This window comes from Aulonocara sp. 'chitande type north' Nkhata Bay, linkage group LG18 (assembly GCF_057382095.1).
Source record: "Aulonocara sp. 'chitande type north' Nkhata Bay isolate Kocher_YH1m ecotype deep benthic linkage group LG18, A_spYH_male_GT1.1, whole genome shotgun sequence".
Taxonomy (NCBI): Eukaryota; Metazoa; Chordata; class Actinopteri; order Cichliformes; family Cichlidae; genus Aulonocara; species Aulonocara sp. 'chitande type north' Nkhata Bay.
The window spans coordinates 36,567,574-36,583,676 of record NC_141361.1 but is presented as its reverse complement, the minus strand read 5'-3'; the positions used below and the strand labels follow the sequence as shown (position 1 = coordinate 36,583,676).

Sequence of the window (16,103 nt, the reverse complement as noted above, 5' to 3'; positions counted from 1 at the left end):
TCATCCTTTATTCTCCAGGATAAATTCTCCTGCTTGCATACTCTTACCACTTGAGACCTGGCATTGTCGTCCATCAGGAGGAACCCAGGACCCACTTCACCAGCAGTGGGTCCAAGGATTTCATCCAGATACTTAATGGCTGCCAGGGTGCTGTTTCCCAGCCTGTAGAGGTCTGTGCCTGTCTTCATGGATATGCCTTCCCAGAGCATCACTGACCCACCACCAAACTGATGTTGAGCAACATGTTGAAGAATATTACAGACAGCAATATCTCTCCCTTAGAGATAGGGTGAGAAGTTCAGCCATCCGGGAGAGTCTCAGAGTAGAGCCACTGCTCCTCCACATCGAAAGGAGCCAGTTGAGGTGGTTCGGGCATCTGACAAGGATGCCTCTTGGGTGAGGTGTTCTGGGTATGACCCACTGGGACCCAGGACACGCTTGAGAGATTATATCTCTCTGGTGGACTTGGTGTTCCCCTGGACAAGCTGGAGGAGGTGGCTGGGGAGAGAGAGGTCTGGGCTTCTCTGCTTAGGCTGCTACCCTTGCGACCCGGCTCTGGATAAGCGGAAGAAGATGGATAGATGGATGGACAAACAGTAATACAGCCCACTAGAGGACGTCAGGCCCTTGAGCCATCCAGTGTATTTCTGATTGTTTGGTCAGAAACATTCACACCTGTGGCCTCCTGGGGGTCATTTTGTAGTTCTGGCAGTGCTCGTCCTATTCCTCCTTAGACAAAGGATCAAATACCGGTTTTGATGTTGGCTTAAGAACCAACCCTTTTCAGCTCTCCTAGAGTAACTGCCTGTTTCCTGGAATCTCTCTATGCTCTTTAGACACAGTAAACCTCTGGCACTGGCATGTATTGATGTGCCATTCTGGTGGAGTTGGATACTCTGTGCTACCTTGGTAGGGTCCAGTTATTGTCTCATACTAGTAATAGTTACACTGAGGCTAGTAGTGACAAAAAAATGTTCTTGACAAAAAATATCTTGACCTGTAAAACCATTTGTATTGCCTCAGGTTGTCTCATTGTTTCCCCTCTATTGAACCTGTTTCATTAATCGGTTTTAGCTGCTTTACTGTTAATGAAACAAGTGTATACATACAGAACAGAATTATATACATAATAGACTATCACCTTTGGAGTAAATGAGTATAAATTTAGGAGTAAAGACAAAAACCCAAAGAACTTTAGTGACCAACTGGCAAATAAACCGCTTTCATACTGACATGTTCCCAGTAGGTAGCATTTAAGCTAACTGTTTACGTTAAAGCCACGAGGCCAGAGAGTTTTCATACAACTTTCTACATTATAAGCTTACACAAATGAAACTCACTGTCCACTAACTGCATGCTAGCTGACGTGTTTGTGAATCTGTCCAGTGTCTGACATTGAATTTCCATATTACATGCAGCTGTGGGCTACTGCTCATTTTATCTCACTTGAGGCCTGTAATTTCATTATTTAGTAATCATGACCTTTCTAAGCTGGTTATAAATTGCTTAGTCGGTTTTATAATTTATGGCCTGTTTTATGATTATCTATGGTTGCTGGCTGGGCTGCTATATCACGCTGTCATTGCAGTCATTGCTGAGTTCACTGCAGCTTTTTCTTTTTCTATCTGTCTTTCTTTTTCTTCCTTTCTTTTCTGCGCTGTCCTCCTTTTTTTACTATTATTTTGGCTTCTTTAATTTCATAATCACCAGCCTAATGCAGGTTCCACCAAACCAGATTCTGCCAAATCACGCCCATCCACTCTCTCCACAAATGGCGAGGCCAACTCGGCCAAACGCCCCTCCCCCACCACTGCTTCAGCCAATAAAAAAAGCCCTGTACCCAAGGCAACTACACCTACTGCTGCCAAGCAGCCGCCAACAGCAACTAGCTCTGCTAAGGCTGCCAAGGTAAGTATAAGACACAAGGTTACATGTATATCTTCAGTGCAAGCTATGTCTTTATTTGGTAAAGACTGGATGACTCTCAGTCTACATTAATATCTAGATATGTATTTCAGAGTTATAAAATAGGATCCTTACATGCCATTTCACATTTTAAAATATATATTTCACCCATACATGAAAGATCGATGTAACCACCACTGCCCATTAGATTATGGCAGGGGCCTCCAACTCCAGTCCTCGAGAGCTACTGTCCTGCAGCTTTTAGATCTATCCTTGTTCCAACACACCTGAGTCAGATTAATGGCTTGTTACCAGGCCTTTGCCAACCTTGACGGCACACTGAAGAGGTAATTCAGCCATCTGAGGCTGTGTCCCAATTCAGAGACCGCACGCTTGAAGTATGCATTTTGAGTGCGATTACGTCACCGCCACGCGACGACGGCTGTCCCAATTCAAAGTGTACTCCAAATGCGCCGTCGATTTCCCCAAATATCAAGCGTGGTCCGTGTCACTACCCGATCTGTACCGGAAACCCGATTGATACCCAGCATGCGCAAAAGGTGTCTACTTCCGGTTGAAGCATTTTACGATAGTTATGGGTCAGAGTATCTGTTAAGATGTTAAGAATAATAATCTCTTAAAATGTTTCCAATAATGAAACATTTCAATATAATGTAGACAAAAACGAAAAATAAAAAGATAGTTACGGATCAGGACTCCCGATCCGTACCGCGCATGCGCAGATGTTTTCTTCTTCTTCTTCTGTTCATTTAATGGCAGTTTATTCCTCAGTGTACGAGGATACTGCCCCCTGCTGACCGAGCGAATGAGCCCTATTGTAAACTGAATTAGCGTCATTACAAAACGTGTGTTAAATTTGATTTAGTGATAGTTGAGTGTGTTTATGCTTGTCTGTGTGGAGAGGATTGATTGGAATAGTGATGATGATGTCCGCTATCACTGTCAATTGTCAGTGAACACTTCATCTGGCTGATGAATCTTCACGTGACATATTACAAAGTCTGTATTATTAATTAGGCGCCATTTTTCTTATTTTACGGCGCTGTTGTTCAATCGGGGAACGCTCTGTGTTGAGGAGAAAAGCATGCATTTGTTTGTATACGGATTATCCATTGTTTAAATGTCCCCGTAGTCGAAAAGGAGGCAGAGCTGTTGAGAAATACTAGGTGCTAACTGGGCGCTAACCGTATCATTCAAATATATTGAATGTCGCAATGTTGGCAAAGAGAGGAAGTGACCTAAGATTTGCGCATGCGGGGAACCGATCGGGTTTCCGGTATGGATCGGGTAGCTACAGTCAATGGTAGCGACAGTCCAGTGCACGCTTCGTGGTCCCATATATCCCACAATTCATAGCGCAGCGGTGGGTGTGGATAATTTTACCGAAAAATACGGCAGACGGCAGAAGAAGAGTGAACTGTCAAAAGTAAGTACTGAATATGATGTCACTTACTTATGTGTGAATGTTTAATAACAAAGAACATTAAAACATTACTGTTGGCCACATGTCGGCAAAGTTATGTGACATTAGTGATGTTTGTACTTTCAGCGTTAACTTGGTTTTAAAGCCTCTACTTCAATATATATATATATATATATATATATATATATATATATATATATATATATATATATATATATATATATATATATATAGTTGACCTTAATCTTACAGAGAATGTGATGATTTCATGGATAATTAAAGTCAGTCATATATCCACAAACACAACAGGCTGAAAGTCAGTGATGCTGCTCGGTTTGCAGTCCTGAATATCACGGCACAAGCAGGATTCACTGCACTGTTAATGTTAGCTATGTTATATTGCTGCCTCTGTTCGGTGGTGTCGAGCCAAACAGACTTTAACGTGTGTTTGAACGAGCTGACGGTTCACTCCTTAAGCTGAAAGAAAGATGCTTTAATCACAGCAGTCACACATGTGTCCACTGTACCATCTGGGACTCTTCTTGTTTAGCACTCGTAATAACACAAACACTAAATCCTCTTGTTTGTAGCAGTGTGTACACCTGAGACTGTCACCTGTCTGTCTGTCCTGCACTCTCTCTCTTTTTCTTTCTGATTGTGGAATAAAAGTCTGAACATGTGTTTATAAGTTACACTTGTTTGAATCCTGCAGCTTATCACACATTTGATTTCCATGTGTGACAACTGCAAGTGTCCAGAGTGAGAACAGACTGAGGGACCCACTGCTGCACATCATCTGTGAGGCTTTGCACCCCTGATGATCCACCAGGACAAACTCAGCAGTGTGTGAGGAAGAGGAGGAGGAAGAGCCAGCAGCAGCTGACAGATGGAGAGAATAGACAGACTGTTCCCTGTTTGTGAAGGACTGCTAGGAAAGTTTAACATAACTAATTGTCTGTCCTGAATCAGTCTTATTAGGTAATGTTCAAGTAATTTTATCATCCCAGTGTTTTCAGTGTGGGAGAAAGTACTCAAGTTGAAAGGGCCTTCAAGTTACACACTATGAAAGGCAGCAACAAGTTTAATGTTCAGAAACCTAAAGTGTGTATCAGCAGCAGAATGGAGCTAAAATAAATGTTTGTTTCAGTTCTATGAAGCTTTGAGTATTTTGGATTAGTAGTACTGCTGTGTTTGTTGCATCATATTGCTGTAACTGTTTATATGCTTTATATATTCTGAGGTAAGTTGATCTATAGTGTTACATCATATTCTATAAGGATGTTATGTGTTTGTAGACTTTCTGCCCAGTTTGACCCATTTAGCAGAAGTCAGCCTGTTTAAGGTTCTGATATCTATTCTGTATGACTTAAAGCAGTTATGACATGGTCTGATTTTCTCACCCAATAAAGGAATATTTCATATATCAGTCTACTCTTCATTCTATCAGAAACAGTTATCACAGCTTGTACATTTTCTTTTTACACATATATGTAAGCAAGCTAAATGTAATAATGCGAACATATTAAGAGAACAATATTTGTCTCTTATGTATAACACATCTGTATATACACTGTCAAAGATACTTGTCTTTGACTGAAGATTTAAGGTGATAGGAAATATAAAATTTTATATATATATATATATATATATATATATATATATATATATATATATATATATATATATATACATATATATATATATATATATATATATCATACTAATCTGACAATACATATAATATTGGCCATATTATATTTACATTACCACAGTGAGATGATTTTAGTCTCATGAACAACATTAGCTAATTGTTATTTACTAGCTAATCTTAAAATGACTGTTCAGCACAGAAATGAAGACCAACAACAGTCATGTTTTACAGTCCTGTGGTCTCAGCTTCAGATACTCAACTAATCAAAGTGATGTCATGACAAAAATGAATGAGCAAAAAAACATTTTTCTCCTTCATTTCTGTCACACAAAGCTGTATGAAACGTTTCTCGTGGTTAGTATCATGGTTGCTAGGCAACCTGAACAGCGTGACGAAGGCTAGACCGTCCCATTTCACAGGCCTCTCTCTTCCGCACTTCTCGTACTTATAGTATGCACCGTACGTAGTACGCGTAGTGCTCGTACTTAAAGCGTGCGGTCTCTTAATTGGGACACAGCCTGATTCAGCTGTGTTGGAGTAGGGATGCATCTAAAAGCTGCAGGACAGTAGCTCTCGAGGACTGGAGTTGAAGATCCCTGGATTATGGACTCTGAAATTAAACATACTGTATAATCCTGTGGTCATGCTATTAATAATGTCCTCTTGTTGGCCATGCTTGGATGACACAGGTCTTCCACTGATTGAGAGCGTTTTCATACAAATCTTTTGCCTACTATCATTTTAAAAGCCCTGATTGTTCCATGTGGTTCCAGATATCAGCCACCATCTGTCGCAAATGTCCTTTTTAATCTCCCAATGTTAAAACGTTAGCCTCCTCTTTTCTCTTGTCACTTTCATTTTCTACTTGCATTTGGCTGCACTATAAAAGCCTGGAAAACACTCCTTATGCACACAGCAGTCATACACAAAGTCATACACGTAAAATTCAGGAACACAGCTGTTTATCTCTTCTTTGGTTTTTCTTCAGACTCCAGAAAATGGGGAAAAACGTCCACCTGTGCCAAAGGCCACGCCCGCTCCCCGTACAACTGCCAGTAAGAATGGCTCCTCTGCAACTGCTGCAGGCAAGACTGCAGGTACGAGGATACAGTGCAGCATCAGTTCCTTTGCTGCACCTGCAGCATATCTGACTGTACCGGTTTGCATGATATGAAATAAGATAAGATAAGATAAGATAAGATAAGATAAGATAAGATAAGATCACCTTTATTAGTATCTCAACATATTCTCTGCAACAGGAAACTTCACTCGCTGCTCTAGCTCGAACAGTGACTTGCATTGCACACTGGCGCTGCTCCAGGCTGCATCAACAGGCTAACTGAATTGCTACCATATGTTAGACTTAATCAGATTCAAGTGCTGGCTTTTGAAGAGCCCAACTGGTATTTTTGTCTGCACATGACAAACAGTATCTCACCTCTCAGAGCAAGGGAGATATGAGCTTTTTGTGTGTACCCTCACACAATATGATTCAGTCACCCAGTTCACAGCAATAGGTGTTATGTGCTGTAGGGTTTATGTTTCATTTTAGCTGCATGAGTGCTCCGTTACTCTTTGAGACTTTTGCCCCAGTGTCAACAGTTATGTCCAAGTCCATGATGTTTCTGTCACCTCATAGCAGTATTACATACTGTGGCTTTATCAAAAACTGTACATACTGTTACTGGAAACTCATGTTATGCAGTTAACAAACTTCATGTCACCAGAAATTGTTGAGTTTCTGTCTGATTTTGCCTTTAAGCAGTCAGCTCTGCAATATTGTAGAAAAATAAATATCTATGGGCAGAACATATCAGTTAAATAATCACATCGTTGCCAATAAAACCTAAAAGTAGGTGTGATAAATTCAAACTACATCATATAGAAACATATAATATAGTGATAAACAATAGTCTACACTCACAAAGCTTAATTAAACACAATATTGACAAAACATTTTTAGTTTTAGTCTTTGATTATTTGATCAGTCTGTAAGTCAGCTGATTTGGTTGTCGGGTCTGTATAATCATATCTATTCTAAATGTATTTTACTTTGCCTAAATATTGCATGTAAATATAAATATTTGAAATACTATAAAAGAAACTAAAATGATCAAAACTAATCCCAAAAGTAACCAAAACCAAACGACACAAAAAAAAATGTGACAAGTTCATCCAAGTTTTCTTGTCTTTCGGAAATAACAAGTAAGAAAACAACTCTACAGCAAGGTAAGAATGGCAGAGCCGTGATTTAGCACTTCTAAATTTACCGTGTGTTAGTACGGTTAACAGTTTTCTGTAACATCAGCTAGACAGGAGGTGACAACAGCAGTGATTGTACATGTCTATTCTTCACTCTCTTTATAGCTTCGATTTGGTGTCCACAGACTTGAGAATAAACAAATAACTCATGAGATGCTGAATATTGACGTCTCAGCTCAAGTTAGTCATTAATGTTGTCTGTCATATTATTGGATCATTACTATAATGTAATGTGAAAAGAAGTGTCCTATTCAACAGGGTGTTTTATATATATATATATGTATATATATATATATATATATATATATATATATTAGGGGTGCAACAATACACAAAATTCATGGTTCGGTTCGATACTTTGGTGTCACGGTTCGATATTTTTTTGATACAAAAAAAGTTAATGCCTTTTTAATTTGTCATTTATTTAAATTATAAATATATATTTTCACTCAAAAGTACAGTTTTTAAATTTAATGTTGCTGAAACAACAAAATAATAAAATAATAAATCGATCTGATCGAGAAATCCCTCATCTTTGGAAAAGAGAGTTTATTACAGAGAAATGTCTCTTTCCAAAATAAAAGCTATACTATACGCTTCTTCTGGGGTATATTCTCAGCAGCATATTAAACATATCAGGTCCCCATAAGGAGAATCCTGTGCTAACGGCTGTCTAAATAACTCGGGTAAAGTTTGTAGCATGCGTGCTTGTTGTTTTTGTCTGCTTTCACTTGTCTTTGCACTAGGATGATGTTGGTGCAAATGTGCAGTCATATTCGTTGTGTTCCCACTAGTACTGTCAGCGTTAATCTGAAATGACGTTAATGCCACAACACGGCAAATCTTCGTTAACGAGCTACCGCGGATTGCCCAGTGCGTGGGGCTAGACAGCGTCAACACGTTAACGAGCAAACTGCATTAATGCACTAGTTCCCACCCATGTAATTGAGCATTGTGTGGCACATCCGACATACTGTTTTGTCCATGACGCGCTTACCTTCAGGGTCATACTTCACATGAAGACCAAAATAGTTCCAAAGGCCAGATCTGAATGTACGGAGCTCCGCAGGGGATATGGGAGAAGAAAAAAAATTAAGACGGACTTTTGCGAGATCTCGCAAAACAAACTCGGGATCTCGCAAAAGTTTTAGCTGCATTCTTCGGAGGCCGCCAGCTCGAAGCCAACCGGGAGGTCGAGGCACGATGTGCCGGGAAAGCGGTGTTCCCCCCAGCTGTAGTAGGTCTCGACCTCCCGTTAGCTTCGAGATAGTGGTGTCAGATCTCCGAAAACGTCAGAGCACTTTTGCAAATATGTGATGTCTTGTAAACCGAGCAGGTATCTGACAATTACACAACTACATTCACGCCTCAAAATATCTTAAAAGTGTATTTTGTGACCCAGAAAGAGTAATATTACAACTAAGTAGCTTTGTTGGATTTCAACTTTTGCGAGATCTCGCAAAAGTTTTGCGAGTCCGTCTTAATTTTTTTTTCTCCCATGTCCCCTGCGGGGCTCCGTATGAATGAGGGTGGGGGAGGTTCAATTTGCCATGTTGCTTAGTGGATCAGCGCTCGACAGTGCAGCCTAGGCGGAGTAGTCGAACGCAGATCCACTGAGCTCTCAACACAGACAGCATCGTCAGAAGGAAAGTTGATAAAATAAATTAAAAATGTTGTATTGTTCGATACATATGCGTACCGAACCGAAAGCACTGTATCGAACTGTTCAATAGCGATACGAGTATCGTTGCACCCCTAATAAATATATATATATATATATACTCCTTTCATGCTCACCTTTCCACTCTTTTTACTTAACCTATTTCCCAGAGGAACCCACCCGAGGGATTAATAAAGTTCTATCTAATCTAATATATATTCTATATTCCTTTTTTCCCTCTTCTTTCTGGAGCATTAAAATAAGTACCCTAACTCCTCACAACCTTAAGCCTATTTTTGGAATGGCTAGAGGGGCACCACCTGAGGCTGGAAATGCCTCATTATTTTTTTTGTATTGCTACCTAAAAATTATGGCGAAAAACCTGTTTTCTGTTTTCCACTTACAGCCAACAAGAACGACAAAACTGAGAGCAAGACCAGTGAGGCCAAGAAACCCAAGACTACACGTAAGAAACATAAAATACTTAAAATAACAGGTTAATTTTTTTTTGGGGGGGGGGGGGGGGGATACACAAACTACACAATACACATGTTTTCATGCAGTTGTAAGTTAGTTTCACAGACCTCAATGACTACAAAAGCTCCTTGGGTATTTCCAGTACTTCTTCTACCAGTCAGGTCCCTGTATCCACTTCAGGACCACTTTGAGGTATTTTATCAAAGCAGGGACCAGCATGGTAACACAAAATTCTGGGCCCAAACGTGGGAGAAGGTTACCACCAAAATTTCAGATGCAGCCCGAAAATTTTGTCCTCCATGATTTTATTCAAACACTGGCAGAAGTGTCACAACACTGGTAGAACTGGGGTAATATAGAGTAATAAGTATGTTAGATTAAATAATTAAGCGACATATTTTATTGTATAAGCATTAAATGTAATAGAGAGAAAACCCCAGCAATCAGACAAACCCTGTGAGCAAGCACTTGGCAACAGTAGGAAGGAAAAACAATGCATACTTTCATAAAAAGTAAATGACATAGTGGTAGGCTTTTACATTTTCACAAATTTTACTATATTATACTAGAATATAAATTATTATACTATTATAGTGATATATAAATTATACTTATTATAATTTCTGTTTCTCTGTAGCCCGTCCTCGCCCAGCCTCAACCGCCGCTCCTGCTACCCCGGCTGCTTCCACCAATGGAGAATCCAGTGCCACTCACCGCCGTCGGGTCATCACCAAACCCCCTGTGCCCAAGCAGACTCCCCTGGATAAGAAACCAGCTGTTCCCCGTGCTCCCCGCACCCCCCGACCCATCAATGCTCCAACACCAGATCTAAAGAACGTCCGTTCCAAGATTGGTTCCATTGACAACATCAAGTACCAGCCTGGTGGAGGAAAGGTAAGACAAAGAGACAGCACAAGAGAGTACTATGAATAATTCAGGACAGTGATGTACCTGTCAAGATTCATGAATGAATGCTTTTCTTGTAACAGCGAATGATTTGGCGATGGGTGGTTTGTACTTTAAATAGCGCATGTGTGTTATACAGCATAATAACATGAATTAATTCCTTTACTCTGGGATTGAGATTGGATGTCAGAATATATTTAATTTAACCTCTGCATATTTCATAGTTAATTTACAGTTTTTCTTTTTAATTCCTGGTCATTCTGAAACAGATAACATTTTTTAAATAGATAAAAGTAGTGTTGAAAAATGCTGAATTCAAAGTATTTCAAGTGTTTTACCTTAACTGTATAATAGGTCCTGGTACAAACTCTCAGAACAGCACTGCAAATCTTTCTCGCAGTAGAAGTGGATTTCCTGAAACATTGTAAATGTATTCCTGGATCCTCATAATTCTGTACAAACAATGTCAGTGCCTGGAGTGCAGAAACGATCAGATGACTACATGCTCTGACTCTGCGGAATACACTGGATTCAGTTATATTTGCAGTGCCGTACAGCAGTGCCGTTGGCACGGTGCAGCTATGGTTAGACCTACAGTAGAGAACACTAGTAATCAATCAATCAATTAAAGCTTTATTCGCCACATGCAGGTTGCCCTGCAGTGAAATGGGTAAGTAAACAGTCTACCAGCCAACCCAGGTGGCCTTGCATGGAATGGGAAGGAACAGACTCAACACAGTGGTTATCAGGGTGTTTTTGTTCGCCTCCGGCCTTGAGCCCACAGCTGGCGCCGAAGGGGTAGCCACATCATAATGGTGATTTTTCTTTTAGAAACAACTCATGAGAATTTCAAGCTGTTTTTAACACTCCGACACTGGTCTCTCAATCTCCCATTGGATAGCTGCGAGTTTCTCCATGATGTTATTTACCTTCAATTCTGTGGTCTTTTCAGTCTTTTGCTCACAGAGCAGATTCTGAGACCTCACGACCCGCGTGTAATCCAGAGGTGTTGTTCCGAGTGGATTCTTCCCTGATGTAATCCAATATACGCTCAGAGGTGTTATTCTGAGCCTTCACTGCAGCCATTAGCGCCTCCAAGCTCTTAACCATGCTGCCTTCAGTGAGCCCTTTCTGAGAAGCCGCACCTCGTCCCATCGTTTCAATCCCAGTGGGCAGCCTTGGGGGAGTTTGAACAGCCCGTTCCGCTTTCTTAATTTTCCAGCCAGGGCCAAGCCAGCTCCGATCAGCAAGAACCCTGTTATCATGGTTCCGAATAGGTAGATATCTTCAGCATCTTCGATCGACAGTCCCGCCAGGCACACGATCCTGCATGTCTGCCACCCGTCCATCGTGTATCCGGCAGGGAAAGTCCCTCCAGGGCACTCGGGCTCTCACGAGCCCAGACTTCTCGTTGAGAAAAGGGTGTCAATAGCATTCAGAGACCAGGTGATCAAATCCATAATTCTCTTTAGGTTTTAGAAACAGACTGTGAGAGTGTGTTCCAGGAAAGTGAAAAAAGCACGAGACAAGACAAGGACATAAGAAGCTAAGCAGGGAAGATAAGGGAGAGGAGAAAAGTGCGACCGCTGAGAGCCAAACGAGAAGAGAGTAAGAGAGAAAAGCAATCCTCACATGAGCTACTGAGTGTATATAATTTGACACCATTTGAAATAACAATAACTCAGAAACATGTCACTTCTGCACTGTGGGCATTTTAAAGGGCGTGTACATGTTAACTGAGAAAATAGCAACTTTACAACTCTATATTCGTTTTCCAGCGTCCTTCTAACATCAATCTTTTAACATATTCCTCTTTCTGAAATATCCAGTTTTTAACAGCATCTTGCTGCAATGCAAATGTTCTGACAGATGATGTTCTATCTCAGAATGACATACAGAACAGGAAGCATGCATGCTACCTGTATTCCACCACCCTAAAGTTGCCCAGCATGTCATGACATGGATCAGAGACATGACTGTGTTGTCCGTCTCCCTTCAATGTTATGTGACAGTGTGTCTAGAGGAAGGGGTGTGCCGTCGCTTTCAATCACAGGCATCATCCTCTCTCTGTCTGCCCTGCCATGTGAAATAATGTGTCCACTCTATCCATTATATCTTCTCTATTGTCCGTCAGAGAGTGGTTTTGCCTCAGAACAATATTGTGCTGAGAAAGTAGCCATTTTGGAAAATGTTCAGGGATTTTTTTCTTTCTTGTTGGGAGTTATTGAGAAGTTTGACGTCTCTCTCAGACGTTTTGAGCTTACTAAAGCTCGAGCTGGAGATCAATTGGATAGGCTTGGAAAACAGAAGCAGGGAAATGGCTAATATGTGTTTTTTTACTTGTGAATGTTTTCTGTTTATGCACAGATAGTAGAAAACATGGACGTGGCTTCCAAATATGAAAAAAACAAAAAAAGCTAATGGGGAAGTGCCTCACGCTGTGTACGTAAAGTGCTCTCTATCTGAGGGCCAGCGGACGGTGATTTGCTGTCTGTTTACAAGTTAACAGGCTCGTTCACTTGTTTTGGTTCATACTGAATAAAAAATTAAGTCACTTTTATAAAACTTGGTCATATCATGATTCAAAATCGAGAATTATGTTTATTATAAAATCACAAGCTAATTGGCTAATAACTTGTCATTAACAAATGAGTGTTTCGCACCTACAGCTCCTGGTGGCATCGTCTTTTGTTTTGCAGCCATGAAAATGGTTGATGTCGCACTAGCTACGTCCGTCGTAGTATTAGCTAAAGAGTAGCAAAATACAGTCAGGCAAATTTACATACGTGCACACACAATGAAATCGGAATAAAATATGTTTATTCTTGAGCTTCAGAGGTTCTGGTAGGGTTGAATGCTAATAACTAAGCTAATGGGTTCAAGCTTTATGTTGATCATTCAGATAATCGGGGCAGGGATAGCTCAGTAGGTAGAGTGGTGGCCCCATGATCGGAAGGTCGGGGGTTCGACTCCACTGAACAGCTACCCTGAGGTACCCCTGAGCAAGGTACCGTCCCTACACACTGCTCCCCGGGCGCTGCATTGGTGGCTGCCCACTGCTTCACTGGGTGAATGGGTTAAATGCAGAGAAACTATTTCCCTATGGGGACTGATCAAGAACGTCTACTTTGCAAAATGTTGAATTATATTTAAATGTTCTCACAACTAATAGTTGCATTCCTCATACACTTGTTGACATTTTGTCCACTTGTTTGTATGTTTTTGTGTTTCTCTAGATAGTCAAAGTTAATTTGCGTTCTTTTGCACTAACTACATCGGTTTCATTTCCATGTGTCTGTAGTGACCTTTTCTGAAATTGCAGATACAAAGTGTCTTTCTGTGCACCAAAATAGGTGCACAATGATTAACAAATATTTATGTTAATATCTTCCTTTCACATCCATTACTTTCTCCTGCCTGGTCATACTGCAGTGTTTGGTTGGGTGTTGTTGTATCCAGCATAGACGTCGCCACTACTCCCATTCAGGGGAACACAATCCATGCACCTTTTCAGCAACGCTTAACTTCCACAACCTGTAGCGTTTAGTCATGATTGTATGGCCAATTAAAGTTAGATTACTGTAGAAAAGGAGCTGTTGCTTTCTGTGCAAATAGTTCTGTGAAATTGCCCTGACCTTGTACTTTTCTGTGTGTAACAAAAGAGCAGTCGGAAGGGAAAATATTGCTATGAACTGTACTTAACCGCTCCATTCACTCTTTCAGGCATTGTGTTTCACAGGAGCATCTTCCCTGCTTTTCAAAACACGCTTTTACTCTTTGAAAGCTTCTTTACACAAACACATCGGCGCCCTGCATCGTAATTACTGGCACTGACTCATTCAGTCTTTTGTGATACTAAATTGCTTATGTTTACATTTTCTATTCAGGAGCAGTTTATGTGACTAATAGCCTTTCCCACCTCAGTATTTAGCAATAATATCAGTGCTGTTTATGTGAGCAGTGGTACACTCCAGAAATGTGACATTTGATTTGTTGTTTTCAGACTGTATAAATAAGCCGACACTCTTTTTTTGTGATGGTATTTGATTAGCTTTTGTCACTAACAAAAGAAAAATGTTACTACATTTGTACTAATGTCATGTTTTAAAAAGGCTCCATCTGTTCCAGTTTTCTACCATCTGAATGCACAATACTCCTGATCTTCATGCTAAATTGTCCCAAAAATAAATTCTAACATTTAACCGGTGCCACTACTATCAATTATATAATATTATTCATACACCCACACATTTGGTTAATGTATTTGGTTCTTCGGCTTCTTTTTTAAGTAGCTCTAACATCCATTACACTCACACAATTGGTCCAGGCATTTGCATTCTTTTGATCACACCCATGTCGTCCACCTCGTTGTGGTGTAGCATTTGGTTGGTTGGAGGTTGTATTGACCAGGGGTGCTGGTTGTCTCCTCAGGTCTCTTCCACCCCGAACAACAAGACATCAGACCCCTCCACCCCTGCTGCCAAGGCCAGAGTGAGTCCTTGCCATTGACACCTTCACACCCCAGTACATTCACCCTTCTGTATGCATTCATCACAAGCACCACCTGCTCAACATCTCGAACAACACTCCACCTTGCTGTTCATTCTTACATGCACCTGCATATTCTGTCTGTTGATACTAAAGCAGGTTTCATTGTATGGTATATTTGTAAGAGACAAGTATAAAAAACAACAACTCTAAGACTAATTTCCTTGTACCAGTACCTTGATTAATAAGTGTAATTGTTTAAAATCATTATTGGACAATATCATATTATGTCATTATTGCAGTTCTGGACAGGCTCTAACTGCGTTATATAAAGTTTTAAAATCTCAAATTTGCTTGGAGTAAACAGTTCAGTGCAAAGGGAGTCTTGTAGTGTCTGACTCTTTCATGCAGTATATTCAGTGTGTTTATAATATTCTAGTGAAGTCTAAGAACTTGGTATACTATTTTAAAATGTTTAAAAATCCCAATGATTTCTTGGCTTAACTTGGATTGCCTCAATATAGAGGCTTGTAGGTGCTTTAACAACAAATCGTGAATAACCAAGAGGTTATTCAGGTTCAAGAATGAGATAAAAAAAAAAAGAGAAATGGCAACAGAAAAAGGATGAATCTGTATGCAAATGGTAAGCAATGTGCAATTTTATGGCGTTATTTTTGTGCCACTATTCTGAGCGCACATAAAAAAAATTGCAGGTGCAAGTGTTGCATTTTGAGGAGAAATTTATTTTGAGTAAAGAAAAGCTAAATTTGAGTGAACAAAATTCATTGCTGCGTGCAAAAACTGTATTTCAGTGTTTGCTATTATCCACACACACACACAACAGCAGCCCATCTCGCTCAGTTTTTGCATTTGCGCTTGCTCGCAATGTGTTGCTCGCGCTCTCAACATTTCTGCTCGTGCACGCTCAACTCTTTCTCTACATCGTTATATTTGTGCCACAAAACCAGCCAATCACAGACTTGGATGCAAAAAAAATCTGATTGTCTGTTTTGGTCTCCAACCAGCTCGAAACGAGGCAGCGGCGGAGGAACACAGAGTGGCGGAGTTTGAAATAATACTCTTTCTGGGTCACAAAATAAACTTTTAAGATATTTTCATGTGAGAATGGTGCTGTGTGAACTTCAAATACCTGCTCGATTTATCAAGACATCACATATTTGCAAAAGTGCTCTAACGTTTTCAGAGTTACCCGAGGGCGGCTGCTATTGTGTGTGTGTGAGTGTGTGTGTGTGTGTGTGTGTGTGTGTATGGATAATAGCAAACACTGAAATACAGTTTTTGCACGCAGC

General features: G+C 40.4%; 1 protein-coding gene across 5 annotated transcripts in view; it reads left to right on the top strand.

Moving 5' to 3' along the window:
- The window catches only part of LOC147309116 (uncharacterized), a 131,614-nt gene that overhangs the window by 98,174 nt on the left and 17,337 nt on the right, over positions 1-16,103 (top strand). For 4 of the 5 annotated variants that reach the window (XM_086273585.1, XM_086273584.1, XM_086273588.1 and 1 more), the window contains 5 exons: positions 1,711-1,908; positions 5,989-6,097; positions 9,329-9,388; positions 10,037-10,293; positions 14,737-14,796. In XM_086273585.1, coding sequence (XP_086129711.1) covers positions 1,711-1,908; positions 5,989-6,097; positions 9,329-9,388; positions 10,037-10,293; positions 14,737-14,796 — 684 coding nt within the window. The remainder of the gene's footprint in view (positions 1-1,710; positions 1,909-5,988; positions 6,098-9,328; positions 9,389-10,036; positions 10,294-14,736; positions 14,797-16,103) is intronic. The other variant, XM_086273586.1, reaches the window with a different exon arrangement.